This window comes from Phyllobates terribilis, unplaced genomic scaffold (assembly GCF_046119375.1).
Source record: "Phyllobates terribilis strain yellow unplaced genomic scaffold, ASM4611937v1 Scaffold_4__5_contigs__length_816908805, whole genome shotgun sequence".
Taxonomy (NCBI): domain Eukaryota; kingdom Metazoa; phylum Chordata; class Amphibia; order Anura; family Dendrobatidae; genus Phyllobates; species Phyllobates terribilis.
Window position 1 is genome coordinate 473,964,000 of NW_027362764.1, and position 22,859 is coordinate 473,986,858.

The 22,859-nt window shown below is 40.5% G+C and overlaps 1 protein-coding gene across 1 annotated transcript in view; it reads left to right on the plus strand.

Annotated features, from left to right (window-relative positions):
• Nucleotides 1-22,859, plus strand: part of RIPK1 (receptor interacting serine/threonine kinase 1) — an 88,417-nt gene that overhangs the window by 17,764 nt on the left and 47,794 nt on the right. Inside the window, exons 3-6 of the mRNA XM_073678697.1 lie at nt 8,171-8,324; nt 10,598-10,735; nt 12,560-12,791; nt 14,444-14,593. Of these exons, the coding sequence (XP_073534798.1) occupies nt 8,171-8,324; nt 10,598-10,735; nt 12,560-12,791; nt 14,444-14,593 (674 nt within the window). The remainder of the gene's footprint in view (nt 1-8,170; nt 8,325-10,597; nt 10,736-12,559; nt 12,792-14,443; nt 14,594-22,859) is intronic.

A 22,859-nucleotide genomic window follows, 5' to 3' on the forward strand; every position in this document is an offset into this window, starting at 1 on the left:
GTAAAAAAAAAACAAAAAAAAAACGAAGCAAAAAACAATGCTTTATCACCATACCGCCAAACAAAAAGTGGAATAACACGCGATCAAAAAGACGCATATAAATAAAAATGGTACCGCTGAAAACGTCATCTCGTCCCGCAAAAAACAAGCCGCCATACAGCTCCATCAGCCGAAAAATAAAAAAGTTATAGCTCTCAGAATAAAGCGATGCTAAAAAATATTTTTTTCTATAGCTTTTATTGTGTATAAGCGCCAAAACATAGAAAAATGATACAAATGTGGTACCGCTGTAAACGTACTGACCCAAAGAATAAAGCTACCTCATCAATTTTACCACACGCGGAACAGAATAAAAAAAAAAAAAAAAAAAAAAAACAATTCCTGAATTGTTGGTTTTTGTTTATTCTGCTTCCCAAAAATCGGAATAGAAAGCGATCAAAAAATGTCACGTGCCTGAAAATGGCACCAATAACAACGTCAAGTCATCCCGCAAAAAACGAGCCGTCACATGACTGTCTGCCAAAATCTGGAAAAATTATAGCTCTCAAAATATGGCGATGCAAAAACTAGATTTTGCAAAAATGCGTCTTTTAGTGTGTGACAGCTGTGGTTTTTTTTTCACTTTTTCATTTTTACGAATCAATTTGTGAAGCACCTGGGGGTTCCAAGTGCTCACTATGCATCTAGAAAGGTGCCTTGGGGGGTCTAGTTTCCAAAATGGGGTCACTTGTGGGGGAGCTCCAAAGTTTGGGCACAGAGGGTCTCTCCAAATGCAACGTGGTGTCCGCTAGCAATTTGAGCCGATTTTCCATTCAATTTGTTAGCGGATACCATGTTGCATTTGGAGAGTCCCTGTGTGCCCAAACATTGGAGCTCCCCCACAAGTGACCCCATTTTGGAAACTAGACCCCCCAAGGCACCTATCTAGATGCATAGTGAGCACTTGGAACCCCCAGGTGCTTCACAAATTGATTCATAAAAATGAAAAAGTGTTTTTTTTTTTCACTTTTTCATTTTTACGAATCAATTTGTGAAGCACCTGGGGGTTCCAAGTGCTCACTATGCATCTAGAAAGGTGCCTTGGGGGGTCTAGTTTCCAAAATGGGGTCACTTGTGGGGGAGCTCCAAAGTTTGGGCACACAGGGGCTCTCCAAACACAACATGGCGTCCGCAAATTATTCAAGCAAATTTTACAATCAAAAAGTCAAATGGCGCTCCTTCCCTTCCGAGCCCTGCCGTGCGCCCAAACAGTGTTTTTTCCCCAAATATTGGGTATCTGCGTGCCGAGGGGAAATTGCACAACAAATTTTGGGGTCCATTTTTTCTTGTTACCCCTGTGAAAATAAAAAAAATTGGGTCTAAAGTAACATTTTTGCGAAAAAAGTTAAATGTTCATTTTTTTCTTCCACATTCAAAAAATTCCTGTGAAGCACCTGAAGGGTTAATAAAGTTCTTGAATGTGGTTTTGAGCACCTTGAGGAGTGCAGTTTTTAGAATGGTGTCGCTTTTGGGTATTTTCTGTCATAAAGACCTCTCAAAGTGACTTCAAATGTGATGTGGTCCCTAAAAAATGGTTTTGTAAATTTTGTTGGAAAAATGAGAAATCGCTGGTCAACTTTTAACCCTTATAGCTCCCTAACAAAAAAAAATTTTGGTTCCAAAATTGTGCTGATGTAAAGTAGACATGTGGGAAATGTTATTTATTAACTCTTTTGTGTGACATATCTCTCTGATTTCAGGGCTTAAAAATTCAAATTTTGAAAATTGCAAAATTTTCAAAATTTTTGCCAAATTTCTGTTTTTTTCACAAATAAACGCAAGTGATATCGAAGAAATTTTTCAACAATCATGAAGTACAATATGTCACGAAAAAACATTCTCAGAATCAAGGGGATCCGTTGAAGCGTTCCAGAGTAATTACCTCATAAAGTGACAGTGGTCAGAATTGTAAAAATTGGCCTGGTCATTAACGTGCAAACCACCCTCGGGGCTTAAGGGGTTAAAGTACACTCTGCACCCAATCTTGACTGAAAAAAAGCAGGAATGTAGAAATTTTTGCAAATTTATTAAAAAAGAAAAACTGAAATATCACATGGTCATAAGTATTCAGACCCTTTTCTCAGTATTGAGTAGAAGCACCCTTTTGAGATAATACAGCCATGAGTCTTCTTGGGAGTGATGCAACATTGAAGACTGCCATTAGGTACCGAGGTGAGATCCTCAGACACCTTGTGAGACCATATGCTGGTGCGGTTGGCCCTGGGTTCCTCCTAATGCAGGACAATGCCAGACCTCATGTGGCTGGAGTGTGTCAGCAGTTCCTGCAAGATGAAGGCATTGAAGCCATGGACTGGCACGCCCGTTCCCCAAACCTGAATCCGATTGAGCACATCTGGGACATCATGTCTCGCTCCATCCACCAACGTCACGTTGCACCACAGACTGTCCAGGAGTTGGCGGATGCTTTAGTCCAGGTCTGGGAGGAGATCCCACAGGAGACCATCCACAACCTCATCAGGAGCATGCCCAGGCGTTGTAGGGAGGGTATACAGTCACGTGGAGGCCACACACAATACTGAGCCTCATTTTGACTTGTTTTAAGGACATTACATCAAAGTTGGATCAGCTTGTAGTGTGTTTTTCCACTTTAATTTTGGGGGTGACTCCAAATCCAGGCCTCCATTGGTTAATAAATTTGATTTCCATTGATGATTTTTCTGTGATTTTTGTTGTCAGCACATTCAACTTTGTACAGAACAAAGTATTCAATGAGAATATTTCATTCATTCAGATCTAGGATGTGTTATTTGAGTGTTCCCTTTATTTTTTTGAGCAGTGTATAATTTTTATTGCAAACTTTTATAACAATAACTTCAACAAATCCAACATATTAGAATGATAACACTTTCATCCAGTACGCAGACTGGATAAACAAGAGTTTGGTGTTGGACTTATTTTCGGGATACTTATGGGAGATCATTCAGTTCATTGGTCACCATAAGTCTTAGTTGGAAGAACATAAGGACAACATTAAATAGAAGTCAAAAAGGGTTAAACAACAAAATGCATCATCATAAAAGCCTTCTAAAAAGAGGAATAAGAACAATGATTCCATCATTTGTCATCTAGCCATAGTTTCTCACTTGTATCCTGTTTATTTTAGCAGTCTTTCCCTCTGGAGCATCAGCAGTTTTTCTTTGTATTTTATTACTCTTTCCCCTCCAGCTCCTCCCACCTCTATAGACTTTTAGGGTATGTGCACACGATGCAGAAATGAAGCAGAAAATTTCTGCATCATTTCTGCATCTCCCTGGCAGAAAAAACGCATGCAGATTGTGCATGCGTTTTTCCTGCAGAATACATGCGGATCCACATGCAGATTCACATGCGTTTCCGCATGCAGATTGACAAGCGCTTTCCAGGCGATGTTAGCATCACCTGGAAAGTGCTTGATAACTAGGTCACACTGTATAAATCCATGCAAACAGCATGGATTTATACAGTGTGAACCGAGAGAGTGTATATACTTACCTCCGATGGCCCGCGCTGTCCTGCTCACTCCGTTCTCCCGGCTGCCGGCAACTTTGAATTGAAAGACCTGCCGACGTCAGCGTCACGTGACCCGTCACATGACTCTGACGTCACCGCAGGTCCTACAACTCACTGCAAGTGCCGGGAACCAAGCGGGAGCGCAGCGCGGGCCGACAGATGGTAAGAATACATTTATTTTTTATTTTATTCTTCTTTTTACAGCTTTTTCAATGGTACCTGGGTGTGGATGAGACTCTCCTCTCCTCCACACCCGGGTACCATCCGCACATTAGAACGCACCAATTACGCAAGTACAAATGCTGTCTTGCGGAATTGGCGCGTTCTAATGCAAGTCAATGGCGGCGAAATCGCCGCGTTTCCGCAAAATTAATTGACATGCTGCGGATTTTTGACCGCAGCGTTAACGCTGCGGAAAAATCCGCATCATGGGCACAGCACATGCGGATTTCCATTGGGGAACATTGCTGCCCTTCTACCATGCGTTTTTCATGCGTTTCCGCGGCGTTTACGCAACTGCAAAAACGCCGCGGAAACGCATGAAATACGCATCGTGTGAACACAGCCTTACAGTGCATTGTGAAAGTATTTGGCCCCCTTGAACTTTTCTACCTTTTGCCACATTTCTGGCTTCAAATATAAAGATATAAAATTCTAATTTGTTTGGTAAGAATCAATAACAAGTGGGACACAATCGTGAAGTGGAACGAAATTTATTGGATATTTTAAACTTTTTTAACAAATTAAAAACTGAAAAGTGGGGCGTGCAATATTATTCGGCCCCTTTACTTTCAGTGCAGCAAACTCACTCCAGAAGTTCAGTGAGGATCTCTGAATGATCCAATGTTGTCCTAAATGACTGGTAATGATAAATAGAATCCACCTGTGTGTAATCAAGTCTCCGTATAAATGCACCTGCTCTGTGATAGTTTCAGGGTTCTGTTTCAAGTGCAGAGAGCATCATGAAGACCAAGGAACACACCAGGCAGGTCTGAGATACTGTTGTGGCGACGTTTAAAGCCGGATTTGGATACAAAAAGATTTCCCAAGTTTTAAAGATCTCAAGGAGCACTGTGCAAGCGATCATATTGAAATGGAAAGAGAATCAGATCACTGCAAATCTACCAAGACCCGGCCGTCCCTCTAAACTTTCATTTCAAACAAGGAGAAGACTGATCAGAGATGCAGCCAAAAGGCCCGTGACCACTCTGGATGAACTGCAGAGATCTACAGCTGAGGTGGGAGAGTCTGTCCATAGGACAACAATCAGTCGTACACTGCACAAATCTGGCCTTTATGGAAGAGTAGCAAGAAGAAAGCCATTTCTCAAAGATATCCATAAAAAGTCTCGTTTGAAGTTTGCCACAAGCCACCTGGGAGACACACCAAACATGTGGAATAAGGTGCTCTGGTCAGATGAAACCAAAATCGAACTTTTTGGCCACAATGCAAAACGATATGTTTGGCGTAAAAGCAACACAGCTCATCACCCTCAAAACACCATCCCAACTGTCAAATATGGTGGTGGCAGCATCATGGTTTGGGCCTGCTTTCCTTCAGCAGGGACAGGAAAGATGGTTAAAATTGATGGGAAGATGGACAGAGCCAAATACAAGACCATTCTGGAAGAAAACCTGTTGGAGTCTGCAAAAGACCTGAGACTGGGACGGAGATTTATCTTCCAACAAGACAATGATCCCAAACATAAAGCAAAATCTACAATGGAATGGTTCAAAAATAAACGTATCCAGGTGTTAGAATGGCCAAGTCAAAGTCCAGACCTGAATCCAATCGAGAATCTGTGGAAAGAGCTGAAAACTGTTGTTCACAAACGCCCTCCATCCAACCTCACTGAGCTCGAGCTGTTTTGCAAGGAAGAATGGGCAAGAATTTCAGCCTCTCGATGTGCAAAACTGATAGAGACATACCCCAAGCGACTTGCAGCTGTAATCACAGCAAAAGGTGGCGTTACAAAGTATTAACTCAAGGGGGCCGAATAATATTGCACACCCCACTTTTCAGTTTTTAATTTGTTAAAAAAGTTTAAAATATCCAATAAATTTCGTTCCACTTCACGATTGTGTCCCACTTGTTGATTCTTCCCCCAAAAATTAGAATTTTATATCTTTATGTTTTGAAGCCAGAAATGTGGCAAAAGGTAGAAAGTTCAAGGGGGCCAACTACTTTCACAATGCACTGTATATTCAGCAGGTATTATTTTATCCCTCAGTGAAAACAGATTGGAGCAGTTTTTCAGAGTGAATGATCAGTGCAGAAGAGAAATAGTGACTGATGAGTGGGGAAGGAGCCATTTTTCACTAATAAGACATTACATAAGTTTCTTATCTTAAATTCACTTGTTCTGTTGAATTGTGAAAAAAAATGAAACGTGTAGTTACAAATTAACAGTCTATATACTTAAAGCCCCCATAGACTTTAGGTAGTTGATGGAGAACGATGGTTTGGGTGGCAGCTTTCTGGCCTGGTTTTCCTATAAATAAGAGCTTCCACTCTGCCGAGCGCTTAGTGTTCTCTATAAGAGAGCCATTGTCCGACTCCTCAGGCGGTTTATCTTTTGGAGAACAAAATTATCTTCCTCGACAATCCTCTGTTGGGGGGGCCCCCATACACATTAGACTGTTGGTCAAACATGTCTATATCAGTGGGATCATGTGACATTAGGCTGATGTGTATGGGGGCCTTTAGGGTCTGTTTACATGGGTGGATAAAATGGTTACAATGAGCATCAGTTCATTTTTATGTCAGATTGATTGTGACGAGATTCATATGAATGATCGTTTAAGGAATGTTCTGCTGACAATTTTTGCTCTAATAGATGAAAGCAGATGCAAAGGATCATTATATTGTTTTTGTTTGATAGCTGAGGACGTTTATGATGGGCAATTAGTCCCTTGTAAACAGCTGATTATTCAGGATGGACAGATCTGCCAATGACTGTACGAAGGTTCATGCATTCAATACCAGCACCTGACCAAATGAAGGGAGAAAATCACACTTGCCAAACCTGCAGTTGTTGTTTTTTGTCGACATGGCAAATGTGATAGGATTTTTTTTTTTCATGTTTTACGTAATATTCTTTACACGGAGGTCTATTAATTATGATTGCATGTTATTTAGTGGAATGTATGCAGATATACATGATTGCCAATGTCTTCCTGTTTATCATCCTTTACAGAACAGTAATCTTAAACAGAAATCTTACTTAAATGTAACATTTATCTGAACTGTTTCTATGGTCATGTAAATAACCTTTCTAATATGTTTGGAATATTGTTTTTGTGCATATAGCATCCCTCAATTACATTTTTTTTTCTCTATAAGTGTGTATGCAGGGATAGCTGTCCATCACTAATTAGGACCACCCACTGGACAAGTTATACTACATCTGTTCCCAAATCCTATATATTAATCTTCTTGGTTCCTTCTTCTCCTCCTCCTCTTGCTCTATACCATGCTGCTGGCAAATCAGACTGCATGTTCAAAATGAAAAATCTTTTAATGAGTTTTTAGAATTAACTCTGCAAAATAAATAATGGGGTTGTCTGACAGTAAACTAAATATATATTTTTTAGGCCTGGATTGACTGAAAATAGCAAACAGTGGTATGTTCACCTTCCGATGCCCCTGTGGATTCAGCGCAGGCTGCTCTGAAGGTCGACGGAAGAGGTGTCTGCCCATTTGGATGTACTAGTATCACCATTGATGAAAAGAAAAAACAGCTAACCTAGTCTCTAGGTGTGTTGAAGCATGGAATCAAGCTTCTTGAAGTCTGCAAAATTTATTGAAAAATTGATGTAAAAAATCAGTGCGTAGGATTTACATTGACAGAGCAGCAAGGTGTTTCAAATGCCCATGGCGTTCTTTGTCAGGACTCTGACAAAGAACGTCATGTGCGTTTGATAGGCGTTGCTGCGCTGTCCATGTAAATACTATGCACTTATTTTGAATCAATTTCTCAATAAATTTTGTAAATTTCAAGAAGCTAATTTTTTTTCTACTAGTACTACTGCAGCCTGTAATTGGCGTCAGACGTCAGGTTACTATAAGAGGGGGTCAATGGACCACTACAGCCACTTACAGTCCGCAGCAGTGCTGGGACTTCCAAATGGGCCTGACATCACTTCCAGAACTGACTGAGACTCCATGGCGTGGCATGGGCTGAATCCGTGAGGGCACCAGAAGATGTGTTTGCCTCCATTTGTTATTTTCAATTCACGGCTTTAAAAAAAAAAAAATGTTTCATGTTGAACAACCCCTTTAATTCAGAAAAGGACAATATTATGTTACTAATGGATCTGGGTAATTTGGAGGCGTTACCGGAGAAGTGGCAAATGAAATTTCAACACAGATGAATGGAAAGTCTTGCAATTTGAAAGGTAATGTACATACCATGTTTACTTGTTCAATGAGAAAACGGTGACATTCAAAAACTGGATGGACTTAACATCTTTTTTTTTTTTCAGCAAGACAATATTTTACTGACATTATCCTATTTCTTTTCTATTGCATTGATGCATCTTGTAATGCCCAGTAGGGCCTCAATTGTATTTTTTTATATATATATTATCAATTCACATGTATTTTCTTTTGTGTATTACAGATACAATAATGATCTCTATGAAGAGGGTAAAATTATGTATAAACTCAGCCATGAACGAATTGTAAAGTTGCTTGGCATCATCTTAGAAGATGGCAACTATGCTCTGGTGATTGAGTACATGACTAAAGGAAATTTGTTACATGTTTTAAAACAGGTACACTGTTATGTCATTAACCATTAAAGGCCAGTACACTGCCCAATCATCACCGATTCACACGATTCTTAGTGATCGTAGCAATATTTTACCAGTGTAAATGAAGAAAATCTTTGCAAACAACTTTCCAAATTCACCAGTTGTTATCGATAGTTTCACAAGTCATTAGGATCAGATCATCAAAGCTTTTATGCCAGAATTCTGGTGTAAAAAGCTTGGAAAAGTCACAAAGTTCTGGAGTAATGTGAAGCTCTACCAAAATTTTGCAACTCTTGGCATTCTTACGCTATTTTTGCCCTGACTCCAACAAATTGTATTGAGCAGGGGTGGGACCGGGGCATGGCAGCCCCCACTTGTCAAATTCATGATGAGTGGCAGGCTTTGCTACTCCACAAATCTTACTCCAGTCCCTGACTGAAGTAAAGTTTGAGCTGAGGCACACGCCACTATTCAGACATTCCTGATTTATTAAGAGGCATGTGCATGCATGCGGCTCTTAATGAACCGGGAGCATCTTTCTCTTGGATATCTTCTCATCAAGACTTGTGTGAAAACTGCCGGTCTTGATGAATCGGGTCTTATCGTGTAAAGACAAATAGTCAGCGGTTTCTTTACCTTCATTCTTGTTTGCTACTATGTCAACTATTCCTAACATTTTATTTTATCATTTTCAAAATGTTATCACCCTACTGTAGTAAATGATTCTCTCCAGGTATGATGGAAGCTAATTATATTGCTTCATCATCTTTTTGCAAATCAAGTAGCACAAGTTTCAACAGGGCAATATTTTGGTCCTAAAAGGTCATTAAAGGTTACAAGTGGACATTAAGCTGATGGCCATTAGCTCAACTTGCTTATGTTGTAACTTTACCAAGGAGGTAAATTAGCTACAGAATCAACAGCAAAAAGGCAAAGGATTTGCAGTTTAGGCTATGTTCCCACGATGCAGAAATGCTCAGGATTTTTTCCTGTGCGTTTCTGCATCTCCCTGGCAGAAAAAAACGCATGCGGATTGTACATGTGTTTTTCCTGCCAGGGACATGTGGATGTGAAGCGTTCTTCACTTGCATTTCCGCATGCGGGTTGACAAGCGCTTTCCAAGCGATTTTGGCATCACTTGGAAAGTGCTTGTCAACTTGGTCACACTATATAAATCCATGCAAACGGCATGGCTTTATATAGTGTGACCAAAAGTAAAAAATAAAAAAATATACTTACCCTCTGATGGCCCCCGGAGTCTTTTTTCCCTCCGTTCTCCCTTGCCGGCAGCGGTACACTGAAGGACCTGCCGACGTCAGCGTCGCGTGACCCGTCACATGACTATGACGTCAGCGCAGGTCCTTCAGACTCTCCTCCGGACCTGGGTATCATAGAAAACTGTAAAAAAAAAAAGAATAAAATAAAAAATAAATATATACTTACCTTCTGGCGGCCCCCGCTGCACTCATCCTTTCATGCCGGCAGTTCGCGATGGACTGAAGGACCTGCGCTGACACCATAGTCATGTGACGGGTCACGCGATGCTGACGTCAGCAGGTCCTTCAGTGTACCGTTGCCGGCAAGGGAGAACGGAGGGAAAGCAGGACACCGGGGGCCATCAGAGGGTAAGTATATATTTATTTTTTTATTTTTTGACATTCTCTCGGGTCACACTATATAAATCCATGCCGTTTGCATGGATTTATATAGTGTGACCAAGTTGACAAGCACTTTCCAAGTGATGCTAAATCGATTGGAAAGCGCTTGTCAACCCGCATGCGGATATGCAAGTGAAGAACGCTTCACTTCCTCTTGTCCCTGGCAGGAAAACGCATGTACAATCCGCATGCGTTTTTTTCTGCCAGATAGATGCAGAAACGCTCAGGAAAAAATCCTGAGCATTTCTGCATCGTGGGCACATAGCCTTAAACTTCCGATGGTCGACAAGGATTAGCCCCATTCAATAGGGCTAATCTGCATGCTGTATCCATCCGTCTGCAACTTTTGGGCTGGACTTGTCACTTACTGAATGCCAAAACTGTGGCAAAAAAATTAAAACCATGGCCATGTGAGCTACAATGTTTTTTCCAGTTTAAAACAATAGGCTACTTTGTAGGCCCTTCTTTTTGTCATTTAGTATATTACGCTGCTACCAATATCTTTGGTCCCTTGAAATTTGTGTTTGATTTTTCTAAAAGACTTACAAAATTTGGCTATTGAATAATAGTGTCCAGTTTTCACATAAATTTATGTTTATTCAAATAATTTAAGGTAGTTATATTTTCTTCTTCCAGGTAACAGTACCAGTTTCAGTGAAGGCTCGATTTATCCTTGAAATTATTGAAGGAATGAAATATCTGCATAATCAGAAGGTGGTTCACAAGGATCTGAAACCAGAGAACATATTAGCAGATGATGAATTTCATGTGAAGGTAATTTTTAAATTAACGCTAACGCTGTGTGCCCGCTATGCTTTTTTCAAGCGTTTTTGCCGCGGAATTTCCACAGCGAAAACGCTTAAAAAACGCTTGCTAATATGTGCCCCATGGTCCCCAATGATAATCCGCATGTGCTGTGCACATGCTGCGGAAATTTCCGCTGCGGATTATCATTGCGGAAAAATCCTCAGCATGTCCATTAATTTTGCGGAAACGCGGCGAAATTGCCGCCATTGACTTGCATTAAATCGCTTAATATCCGCATGACTACATGTACACATGCTTATATTAAGCGATTCAATGCGCGGATGATACCCGGGTCTGGAGAAGAGGAGACTCTCATCCAGACCCGGGTACCATAGTACCTGTAGTTAAAAAAGAATTAAAATAAAAAAAACAACAACATATATACGCACCTTCCGATGGCCCCCAGTCTCCTGTACGGTGCGTCCGGTGTCTTGGGCGGCTCGCGGTGGTGTGAAAGGACCTTCCATGACGTCATTTAGTCATGTGACAGGTCACGTGACTGCTGACGTCGGCGGTCGCATGACCTGTCACATGACTAAATTACATCATGGAAGTTCCTTTTACACCACCGCGAGCCGCCCAAGACACCGGACACGTCGGAGAAGGAGACCGGGGGCCATTGGAAGGTGAATATTATGGTTTTTTTTTTGTTGTTTTTTTTTACCATTTGTATTCTTTTTTTAACTATTAACTTGGTCACACTATATAAATCAATGCCGGTTGCATGGATTTATATAGTGTGAAGCACTTTTCCAAGTGATGCTAAAATCGCTTGGAAAAGCGCTTGATAACCCGCATGCAGAAATGCATGTGAAGAACGCTTGACAAACGCTTCTACCTGGTAGGAAAAATGCATGTAAAATCCGCATGCGTTTTTCCTGCCAGGGAGATGCAGGAAAAATCCGGAGCATTTCTGCTTCGTGGGCACTTAGCCTTAATCTAGATATGAAAGATATAAGTAAATGGGATATAAACGTGTGTCTACTGTCAGTCTGCAGTATTATCTGCACATATGGAAATCCTGCAGAGAAAACATGAATCAGAAAAACCTACAAGAAGCAAACTGAAAATAAACCCTGCTGTAAATAAATAAAAAGCAAGTGCATTTAAATAAAATAGGGTTCTTAGTAACACTGTTTTTGATCAAAACTAGTATGAAAGCTATCCCACCAGCGACAAGGTGAACCCGTTCGGGAGAGAGAACATGAAGTAATCTTCTACTAATCTGTTTATTTTTTTGCTGGAAAGAGGTTGAAGGGTGAAGCTTATTGAATTTGGTGGGGCTTATAAGTATTCATGTCCTACTTCACAGAGAAGTGGGGGGAGGCTCCTGCTGCAGCCAGTTGGCTTTCAGTTGGACACAGGACAGTGAGGAGGAAGAGGGGTGACACGAATGAGCACCTTTTACACACACAATATAATTTATTAGTTTTAATTGTACCTTAATTATTTTAATGAAGTATCTGTTGAATACACAAAAAAAAATCTGTGTCACACCTGGGAGTGGGAAGGTGGGGAATGGTGGGAGGGCATCTTGTAGCTCTCATAGTCAACAGATTACCACCATGTGTTATGCAAATATTCAACTGAGATAAATGCACACATTTATTATTTCAAATAGTTTTAAAATGCTGAAACATTGAACATGCAGCATATAAAGAGCAGGTGAACTGAAGCAGATTTAAAAAATAATGTCCAGAATTAATGTATTCTACATACGGTATGCTTTGATAAAAAAGTGATTTTTGTTTTCCACTTTTGAAAATAAAATAAAAGTGCCTTTATTATTAGATTGCAGACCTTGGGGTTGCTGCTTTTCAGAAATGGAGTACCCTGACAAGAGAGGAGACGGACCGCCAGAGGACTCAGAGCTGTGCAATGAACACAAAGAATGCTGGAACATTAAGTTATATGGCCCCAGAACACCTGAAGAGCTTAAATGTAAAGTCAACTGTAAAATCAGACGTTTACAGTTTTGCAATTGTAATCTGGGTGATCCTGAGCAACAAGGAACCCTATGAACGTAAGACAGTATCTTTCACTTGTAATCTTGCTTTACATTCTAAATATTTATCTATCTATTGTTTTGAACAGTCAGATCACTGACAAACAAACTGTACACCTTTGAGCACCATTTTACAGTTGACCTCTATATGATGTGTGGATATTGTATACACGTCGGATATTTACACAGGTATTATGGAGCCATCGCTTTATGGAATTGTACTGGTATGTCATGCATAAACGTGTCCAATTCAGATGAGTGATATACAGTAGGTCACTCCAAGTTTCAGTCAACATTAAATTTGGTGCAATCAAATGTATGAAGTTGCACAATTTGTTTGGCTCAGTGCATTTCTGTAAAGGCTTCAGATGTGTAAGCAAAGTCACCATGTAGCCTTAGCCCTAACTAAAGGAGGCCATATACAATAGATAGACGCTTGATGGTTGAACAGTCATTGAACTAAGGCCTCATTCACACATCCAGGAAAAATGGTACCAGTTTTCTGGATCAGTTTGTCATCAGTGTTTGTTCCTAGTGTCCATTTTTACCATCAGGGTGTCATCAGTGTTCGGTCCTTTTGTGTCAGTTTTTACCATCAGTGTTTGGTCCTAGTCTTTACCATCAGTGTGTCATCAGTGTTTGGTCCTAGTGTCAATTTTTACCATCAGGGTGTCATCAGTGTTTGGTCCTCTTGTATCCGTTTTTACCATCAGTGTTGGTCCTTGGGTCTGTTTTTACCATCAGTGTGTCATCAGTGTTGATCCTTGGCTCTGTTTTTACCATCAGTGTGTCATCAGTGTTTGGTTCTTGGGTCTGTTTTTACCATCAGTGTGTCATCAGTGTTGATCCTTGGCTCTGTTTTTACCATCAGTGTGTCATCAGTGTTTGGTTCTTGGGTCTGTTTTTACCATCAGTGTGTCATCAGTGTTTGGTCCTTGTGTCCATTTTTATAATCAGTGTGTCATCAGTGTTTGGTCCTTGTGTCCATTTTTACAATCAGTGTGTTATCAGTGTTTTGCTCGGATGAACAAATAAATAAAGTACAAAGCTTTTCCTATAGCTTGCAATATTAAATACGGCTGCCATCTGTCTGCTGTACATGTTTCTCACGGAACCATAGACTTGTATTGGTCCTTTTCATCTATTATACCGGAAAAAACGACATTTTCTACATCTAATTATTTATTGGTGATCACGGCTTCTATAGTATACCTCTGTTTCTGTTTGGATTTACTGGAAAAAAAACTGACATGTCTCTGAGTTTTGCACGGTCACACGGGCAGTGAAAAACATGGACACTTGAATAGCCCCATAGATTATAATGGTTACGTGTTGTATCTATGAAAATAACGGTTAGAACACGTACATGCAACACGGACGTCTGAATGAAGCCTAATGGTTATGCAGTTTGACACATTTTAGGCCATGTCAGTCCTTGCAATTGTTCTAAATGTTTAATCACGCCAAGCACCAATGTGCTCTTCTCACATATAACACAATATCAGCAGATTATTTGTACTGTATTGCCTTAACAGTAGCCTAAAATTCTTGCGATATTTTGTGCACCTTTTTTGAGCAAAATACATGTAAAATCAATATAACAGTGCCGAATAGATTACCCATGCACGTGGGAAAAAAATACATTCTTTCCATTTTGTCTCATTCTGCAGATGCAATTAAAAATGAGCAAATATCAATTTGTGTACTTAATGGTGACAGACCAGAAGTAGAGGAGAGTTTGCAATGTGAACTAAAAGAAGCATCCGATCTGATGGTGCAATGCTGGACAGATAAACCAGAAGAAAGACCTACTTTTCAAGGTCAGTCTTAAAGAGATTGGGTCTACGGAAACTTACTCATTGTTTAAGTTTGCAAATTGTCTCTTCAGAGAGGAAGAGGACTTGACCTCTAGTGCCACCTATTGGAAGTAGCAATCCTAAAAGTCATTATCGACCCTTTAAATGAGCCTTGAAATATGACTTGGGATAAAAGTCAAATAAGTAGCTCAATTTGTAGACACGGTGTTTCGGCATATTACCCCTGGTCAGTACAAAGTGTGAGATCTGATTTGGCTGGGTGAGAGGCTAAGACTGGGATCTAAGAGGTAAGGCTTCTTTTTGTGGAGACTGACATGCCAGGTCTTGCACGCCAATACGAGGAGATTTAAATGCATTGCATGCTCCTCTGGGAAATTAAATATGCAAATTTTCCCAAAGGAGCATGCAAAGTGTTTAAATCTCATACTGTCATGTCACTCTCCACAAGGAGAAACCTTACCCCTTAGATCACTGTTTAAGTCAAATTTTATGTTAAACATTTCAAGAATTTGTGATGTTTATTTAATTTTTTATAGCAATGTCTACATTTTAAAAAATCTTGATGTTATTTTTTTATACCAGTCATTTAGCCAATTGAGGGGAAAAAAATAAGCAATGCTCAGAAAGTTAGTCTCCTAAAATTTGCATTTATAGAAGGCATTTCACTAAAATTGTACCCGCTGTAGTTAGGTGAACTAACATTGCACCTTTTATAGTTGTTGATCTAAACTTATGGTAAAAAAAAGCTATTACTTTTAGTTGTGCTTGAAAATAATGACAACGATAGGTAGTACCTGAATGTTATGCTTGAAATGGGTTTTATAGAAATTGTTGCCTGACAAAAATTTCTAGGAAAGGGTTTTACCAAAACAGCAATCATACTGGGTGTCAGTTAAAATATTTGCCCCGAGCAGGTCTTAGCTATTATGTATCTCCGCTTATCTGCAGGGGCCACTGCAAAGCCTTTAACCCCTTAATAACATCTGACATACTAATACGCGTCTGTGCCCTGGGACTTAAGAGCCAGACCCGTATTAGTACGTCATCGCGATCGCGCCCGCACACAGGCTGTGCGGGCGCGATCGCCGCCGGGTGTCAGCTGATTGTCACAGCTGACACCCGGTACTATGTGCAGGGAGCGGTCACGCACCGCTCCCAGCACATTAACCCCCGCGATGCTGCGATCGAAGTCGATCGCGGCATTGCGGGGGCAAGGGGAGGTGATCGGCGATACTCACCTCCTCTTCCGGCTTCCAGCGCAGTCTGCAAAGGCTTCCCGGGTGTTGCCATGACGACCCGATGTCGTCATGACAACATCCGGGTCACCAGAGAGCAGGAAGATTGCTTGGACATGCGCAGTGCATCTCCAAGCAATCTTCACACTGTGCACTTCTGACAGGCTTCATGGCATAGGGATGGTGCTCCATTCCTGTGCCATGCAGGCGATCAGAAAAAAAAAAGTGAAAGTCCCAGAGTGGGAAAAAGTAATAAAGTGTATAAACTGTGTGAAAGTGGAAAAAAAAAAAAAAAAAAATGTGCAAAAATATTATAAAAAAATAAAAAAAATAATACACCAAAAATAAAAATATAATGTACCCATCAATAAATATTATTATAAAAAAAATTAAAAAAAAACAATAAAAGTACACATATTTGGTATCGCCGCGTCCGGAACAACCTGACCTATAAAACTGTCCCACTAGTTAACCCCTTCAGTGAACACGGTAAAAAAAAAAAAAAAAAAAACCAAGCAAAAAACAATGCTTTATCACCATACCGCCAAACAAAAAGTGGAATAACACGCGATCAAAAAGACGCATATAAATAAAAATGATACCGCTGAAAACGTCATCTCGTCCCGCAAAAAACAAGCCGCCATATAGCTCCATCAGCCGAAAAATAAAAAAGTTATAGCTCTCAGAATAAAGCGATACTAAAAAATATTTTTTTCTATAAAATAGCTTTTATTGTGTATAAGCGCCAAAACATAGAAAAATGATACAAATGTGGTACCGCTGTAAACGTACTGACCCGAAGAGTAAAGCTGCCTCATCAATTTTACCACACGCGGAACAGAATAAAAAAAAAAAAAAAAAACAATTCCTGAATTGTTGGTTTTTGTTTATTCTGCCTCCCAAAAATCGGAATAGAAAGCGATCAAAAAATGTCACGTGCCTGAAAATGGCACCAATAACAACGTCAAGTCATCCCGCAAAAAACGAGCCGTCACATGACTGTCTGCCAAAATCTGGAAAAATTATAGCTCTCAAAATATGGCGATGCAAAAACTAGATTTTACAAAAAATGCGTCTTTTAGTGTGTGACAGCTGTCAGTCATAAAAACCCCACATGATTCTGGCATTGCTGTAATCACACCGACCCGAAGAATAAAGTCGTCTAATCACTTATACCGCACAAGGAACGGCGTCAAAAATAAACTCTTGAGTTAGGATTGGGCTAGGGTTAGGGCTGGGTTTGGGGCTAGGGTTGTGCTGGGGCTAGGGTTGTGCTGGGGCTAGGGTTGTGCTGGGGCTAGGGTTGTGCTAGGGTTAGGGCTGGGGTTGGGATTTTTTTCAAAAGTAAGAAAAAAAGATGACGATATGGCGACTAGTGTTGAGAGCAAGTGCTCGCTACTTGAGTTTGCATCGGGTGTTCTGGTATGCATTGAGTATCGTGGGTATTTGAGTGACATGCTCGAGTCTCTGCCCCATATGCTTCGCGGCCAAAAAACTTTACGGGGATTGCCTGCCATGCACGAGCGATCCCCGCATGTTTTTTTTTGGGTGTCTAATAACCGTGAAACATGCGGAGCAGGGACTCGAGCATGTCACTCGAGCACACGCTGTACATGGTGCATACCTGAGTACCCGATGCAAACTCAAGTAGCGAGCACTTGCGCTCAAGAATAATGAAAACTTATTCAATATGATGACCTAATGTAAACAAATAATGTGCCGAACCTCTGGGTTCAAAATGTTCACTATACACCTTAATAAAATCTTTGAGGGGTATAGTTTCCAAAATGGGGACACTTGTGGGGGAGCTCCACTGTTTAGGCACATCACGGGCTCTCCAAACGCGACATGGTGTCCGCTAACAAATTGAATGGAAAATCGGCTCAAATTGTTAGCGGACGCCATGTAGCGTTTGGAGAGCCCCTGTGTGTCCAAACATTGGAGCTCCCCCACAAGTGACCCCATTTTGGAAACTAGACCCCCCAAGGCACCTATCTAGATGCATAGTGAGCACTTAGAACCCCCAGGTGCTTCACAAATTGATTCGTAAAAATGAAAAAGTGAAAAAAAAAACACTTTTTCATTTTTATGAATCAATTTGTGAAGCACCTGGGGTTCCAAGTGCTCACTATGAATCTAGATAGGTGCCTTGGGGGGTCTAGTTTCCAAAATGGGGTCACTTGTGGGGGAGCTCCAAAGGTTGGGCACAGAGGGGCTCTCCAAACGCAATGTGGTGTCCGCTAACAATTTGAGCCGATTTTCCATTCAATTTGTTAGCGGATACCATGTTGCATTTAGAGAGTCCCTGTGTGCCCAAACATTGGAGCTCCCCCACAAGTGACCCCATTTTGGAAACTAGACCCCCCAAGGCACCTATCTAGATGCATAGTGAGCACTTGGAACCCCTAGGTGCTTCACAAATTGATTCATAAAAATGAAAAAGTGTTTTTTTTTTCACTTTTTCATTATTACGAATCAATTTGTGAAGCACCTGGGGGTTCCAAGTGCTCACTATGCATCTAGAAAGGTGCCTTGGGCGGTCTAGTTTCCAAAATGGGGTCACTTGTGGGGGAGCTCCAAAGTTTGGGCACAGAGAAGCTCTCCAAACGCAACATGGTGTCGCTAACAATTTGAGCCAATTTTGCGTTAAATTTGTTAGCGGACACCATGTTGCATTTAGAGAGCCGCTGTGTGCCCAAATATTGGAGCTCCCCCACAAGTGACCCCATTTTGGAAACTAGACCACCCAAGGCACCTATCTAGATGCATAGTGAGCACTTGGAACCCTCAGGTGCTTCACAAATTGATTCATACAAATGAAAAAGTGTTTTTTTTTTCACTTTTTCATTGTTACGAATCAATTTGTGAAGCACCTGGGGGTTCCAAGTGCTCACTATGCATCTAGATAGGTGCCTTGGGGGGTCTAGTTTCCAAAATGGGGTCACTTGTGGGGGAGCTCCAATGTTTGGGCACACAGGGACTCTCTAAATGCAACATGGTGTCCTCTAACAAATTTAACGGAAAATCGGCTCAAATTGTTAGCGACACCATGTTGCGTTTGGAGAGCCGCTGTGTGCCCAAACATTGGAGCTCCCCCACAAGTGACCCCATTTTGGAAACTAGACCCCCCAAGGCACCTATCTAGATGCATTGTGAGCACTTGGAACACTCAGGTGCTTCACAAATTGATTCATACAAATGAAAAAGTGTTTTTTTTTTCACTTTTTCATTGTTACGAATCAATTTGTGAAGCACCTGGGGGTTCCAAGTGCTCACTATGCATCTAGAAAGGTGCCTTGGGGGGTCTAGTTTCCAAAATGGGGTCACTTGTGGGGGAGCTCCAAAGTTTGGGCACACATGGGCTCTCCAAACACAACATGGCGTCCGCTAATTATTCAAGCAAATTTTACAATCAAAAAGTCAAATAGCGCTCCTTCCCTTCCGAGCCCTGCCGTGCGCCCAAACAGTATTTTTTCCCCAAATATTGGGTATCTGCGTGCCCAGGGGAAATTGCACAACAAATTTTGGGGTCCATTTTTTCTTGTTACCCCTGTGAAAATAAAAAAAATTGGGTCTAAATTAACATTTTTGTGAAAAAAGTTAAATGTTCATTTTTTTCTTCCACATTCAAAAAATTCCTGTGAAGCACCTGAAGGGTTAATAAAGTTCTTGAATGTGGTTTTGAGCACCTTGAGGGGTGCAGTTTTTAGAATGGTGTCACTTTTGGGTATTTTCTGTCATAAAGACCTCTCAAAGTGACTTCAAATGTGATGTGGTCCCTAAAAAAATGTTTTTGTAAATTTTGTTGGAAAAATGAGAAATCGCTGGTCAACTTTTAACCCTTATAGCTCCCTAACAAAAAAAAATTTTGGTTCCAAAATTGTGCTGATGTAAAGTAGACATGTGGGAAATGTTATTTATTAACTCTTTTGTGTGACATATCTCTCTGATTTCAGGGCTTAAAAATTCAAATTTTGAAAATTGCAAAATTTTCAAAATTTTCGCCAAATTTCCGTTTTTTTCACAAATAAACGCAAGTGATATCGAATAAATTTTTCCACAATCATGAAGTACAATATGTCACGAAAAAACAGTCTCAGAATCAGGGGGATCCGTTGAAGCGTTCGAGAGTAATTACCTCATAAAGTGACAGTGGTCAGAATTGTAAAAATTGGCCCGGTCATTAACGTGCAAACCACCCGCGGGGCTTAAGGGGTTAATGTGCTATGTACTGAGCCTAATTATATACATGCAATCTCATGGTGAACAGCATCTTGTCCACTAGACCAGTATGTAGACCTCTATGCTTCCAGTTGGAATAGTCTCCTTTAATGCCCAATGTTTTATTTTTAGAGCAGTGATTTCCAACCGGTTATATGGACCAGGCTCGGTAACTGAATCCACTTCTACAGGGTTAATGTAGGCTCCAGCTCCCATCTTCCCATTCTCCACTGTCAGGCTGGATTTACATAGCTTTTTCTCTTACATTCTCTGGCCCCTTCGGGCTTCCATTCAAACCCCTGCAAAACAGGATTCGGGGGCCATTGACTTTAATAATGCAGACGGTGTCCCTGTGTGCTCTGTCGTGTATCATTTTCGTCATTATACGTCTATTGGAAGCATGCACCAAGACGTAGCAGTTGAGGGGTGCTGATGAATTGTGCAGGTTCAAGTACCCTAGGTGGAATAAAATAATATGTAAAAAGTAGTTAAAAATTAAAAAGTATTAAAATAATCAAAAAATTAATAAAGTAAGAATATTTGGTATCGCCACAGGAATATTTCAATCTATCAAAATATACACAATATGGTACATCTATATGGTAAAGAAAAAAAAAAATGAAACACCAGAATTGCCATTGTGTTTTGTCCCCAAATTTTTTCCAAGAAATGATATACAAAGCTGTCAAAGCATAGTAGTAATCCCAAAATGGTACCAATACAATCTACTACTCGGTGGGAAAAAAACAGGGCTGTGGAGTCAGTAAGCCAAACCTCCGACTCCAACTCAGACTCCTCAATTTCCATGACTCCGACTGACTCCCTCATACGTGGCTCATGTTTAAGTTTAAGTGATAAATTTACTGTAGTAAAATGGTAACATCAGGCTTTTAATCATTATTATGATACAATAATCAAGCTATTTAGATAGAACATAAAATATATTTATTGGAATACAACTTTAGAACAAAAAAACAACTTTTGCATATTTACAATTTATTATACACTATGCAGTAAGTGGAAAAAAAACAGTTTTCAACAAAAACATACTGAATAACGTTTGTGCAGTCTGTGAATTTGTTCTGAGAAATACAGAATGGGCCATTTATATGGATACACCTAAATTTAAATGGGAATGGTTGGTGATATCTACTTCATGTTTGTGGCACATTAGTATATGGGAGGGGGAAAACTTTTCCAGATGGGTGGTGACCATGGTGGCCATTTTGAAGTCGGCCATTTTGGATCCAACTTAATTTTTTTCAATGGGAATAGGGTCATGTGACACATCAAACTTATTGAGAATTTCATAAGAAAAACAATGGTGTGCTTGGTTTTAACGTAACTTTATTCTTTCATGAGTTTTTTACAAGTTCATGACCACTTATCTTCCAGTATCCGTTGTTTCAGATGCTGCACATCTTGTATCTTGATGGTATGGTGTGGTATATGGGGTACAAAGATAGTGGGGCCATTCTTCATCAATGGAAACCTCAATGCCACTGGATATCTGAAATTGCTACATGATAATGTGTTGCCCTCTTTATGCACTGAAGATGGCACGTTCCCTGAGTTTTTCCAACAAGATGGTGCACCACCACATTATGGGTGTCAGGTCCGAGCATTCCTACATGAACAGTTTCCTGGAAAGTGGATTGGTCATCGTGGGCCAGTTGAATGGCCACCAAGGTCTCCCAATCTGATGACCCCCTTAGACTTTTATCTTTGGGGTCATCTGAAGGCAATTGTCTATGCTGTGAAGATATGAGATGTGCAGCATCTGAAACAATAGATACTGGAACCCCGTGCTAGCATTTCTTCTGCGGTGTCGCTGTCAGTGTGTCAAGAGTGGGAGAAGAGGGTTGCATTGACAATCCAACACAATGGGCAGCACTTTGAACACATTTCATAAGTGGTCATAGACTTGTAAAAACTCATGAAAGAATAAAGTTACGTTAAAACCTAGCACACCATTGTTTTTCTTATGAAATTCTCAATAAGTTTGATGTGTCACATGACCCTATTCCCATTGAAAAAAATTAAGTTGGATCCAAAATGGCCAACTTCAAAATGGCCGCCATGGTCACCACCCATCTGGAAAAGTTTTCCCCCTCCCATATAGTAATGTGCCACAAACAGGAAGTTGATATCACCAACCATTCCCATTTAATTTAGGTGTATCCATATAAATGGCCCACCCTGTAATATCGCCTCCATCAGATCCTCCTTCATCAATGACCTAAATTCTGACCTAATTATTTTAAGGCTACAGAACAACCTCTCTACACTAACTTGGGTTGGTGGCATAGCAGTAACCCCATAGGCAACATCTCTAACAATTTCAGGGTATAAAAGAATTGCCTCGTGCACAGTCAGTTTTGATGAACGATTGAACTCTTCTACTTTGAGTGCAAGTGAAAAATTTTGTAATTCCACAATTTCCCCTTTTCCAGCATGACTCTTCAAGATGGAATCAATTTTAGGGGTTCTGACAGCAATAGCCAATTTCCTCACTTTGCTAATCAGAGTTGCAGCATTTCCCTCTTGCAGACTATCTCTTATTGCCAGTTGCAGCGTGTGCACAACACAACACGTGATGACTAGGAGAAAGGTGTGAAGCAGCTTCAACAAGATCATCTAATTGTAAAGAATCATTTTGCTGTTCTTGTGTAGTAATATCTGTTTGTTCCTCCGTTATGGGAACAGGACTGTGGCCTTCCATCTCCAACATACTGAATCTGAAATGTTCTTCTAGCTGCTGCTCACCTTCATTTATTCTCATTCATCAGTTTAATTGTACTTATCATGTTTGA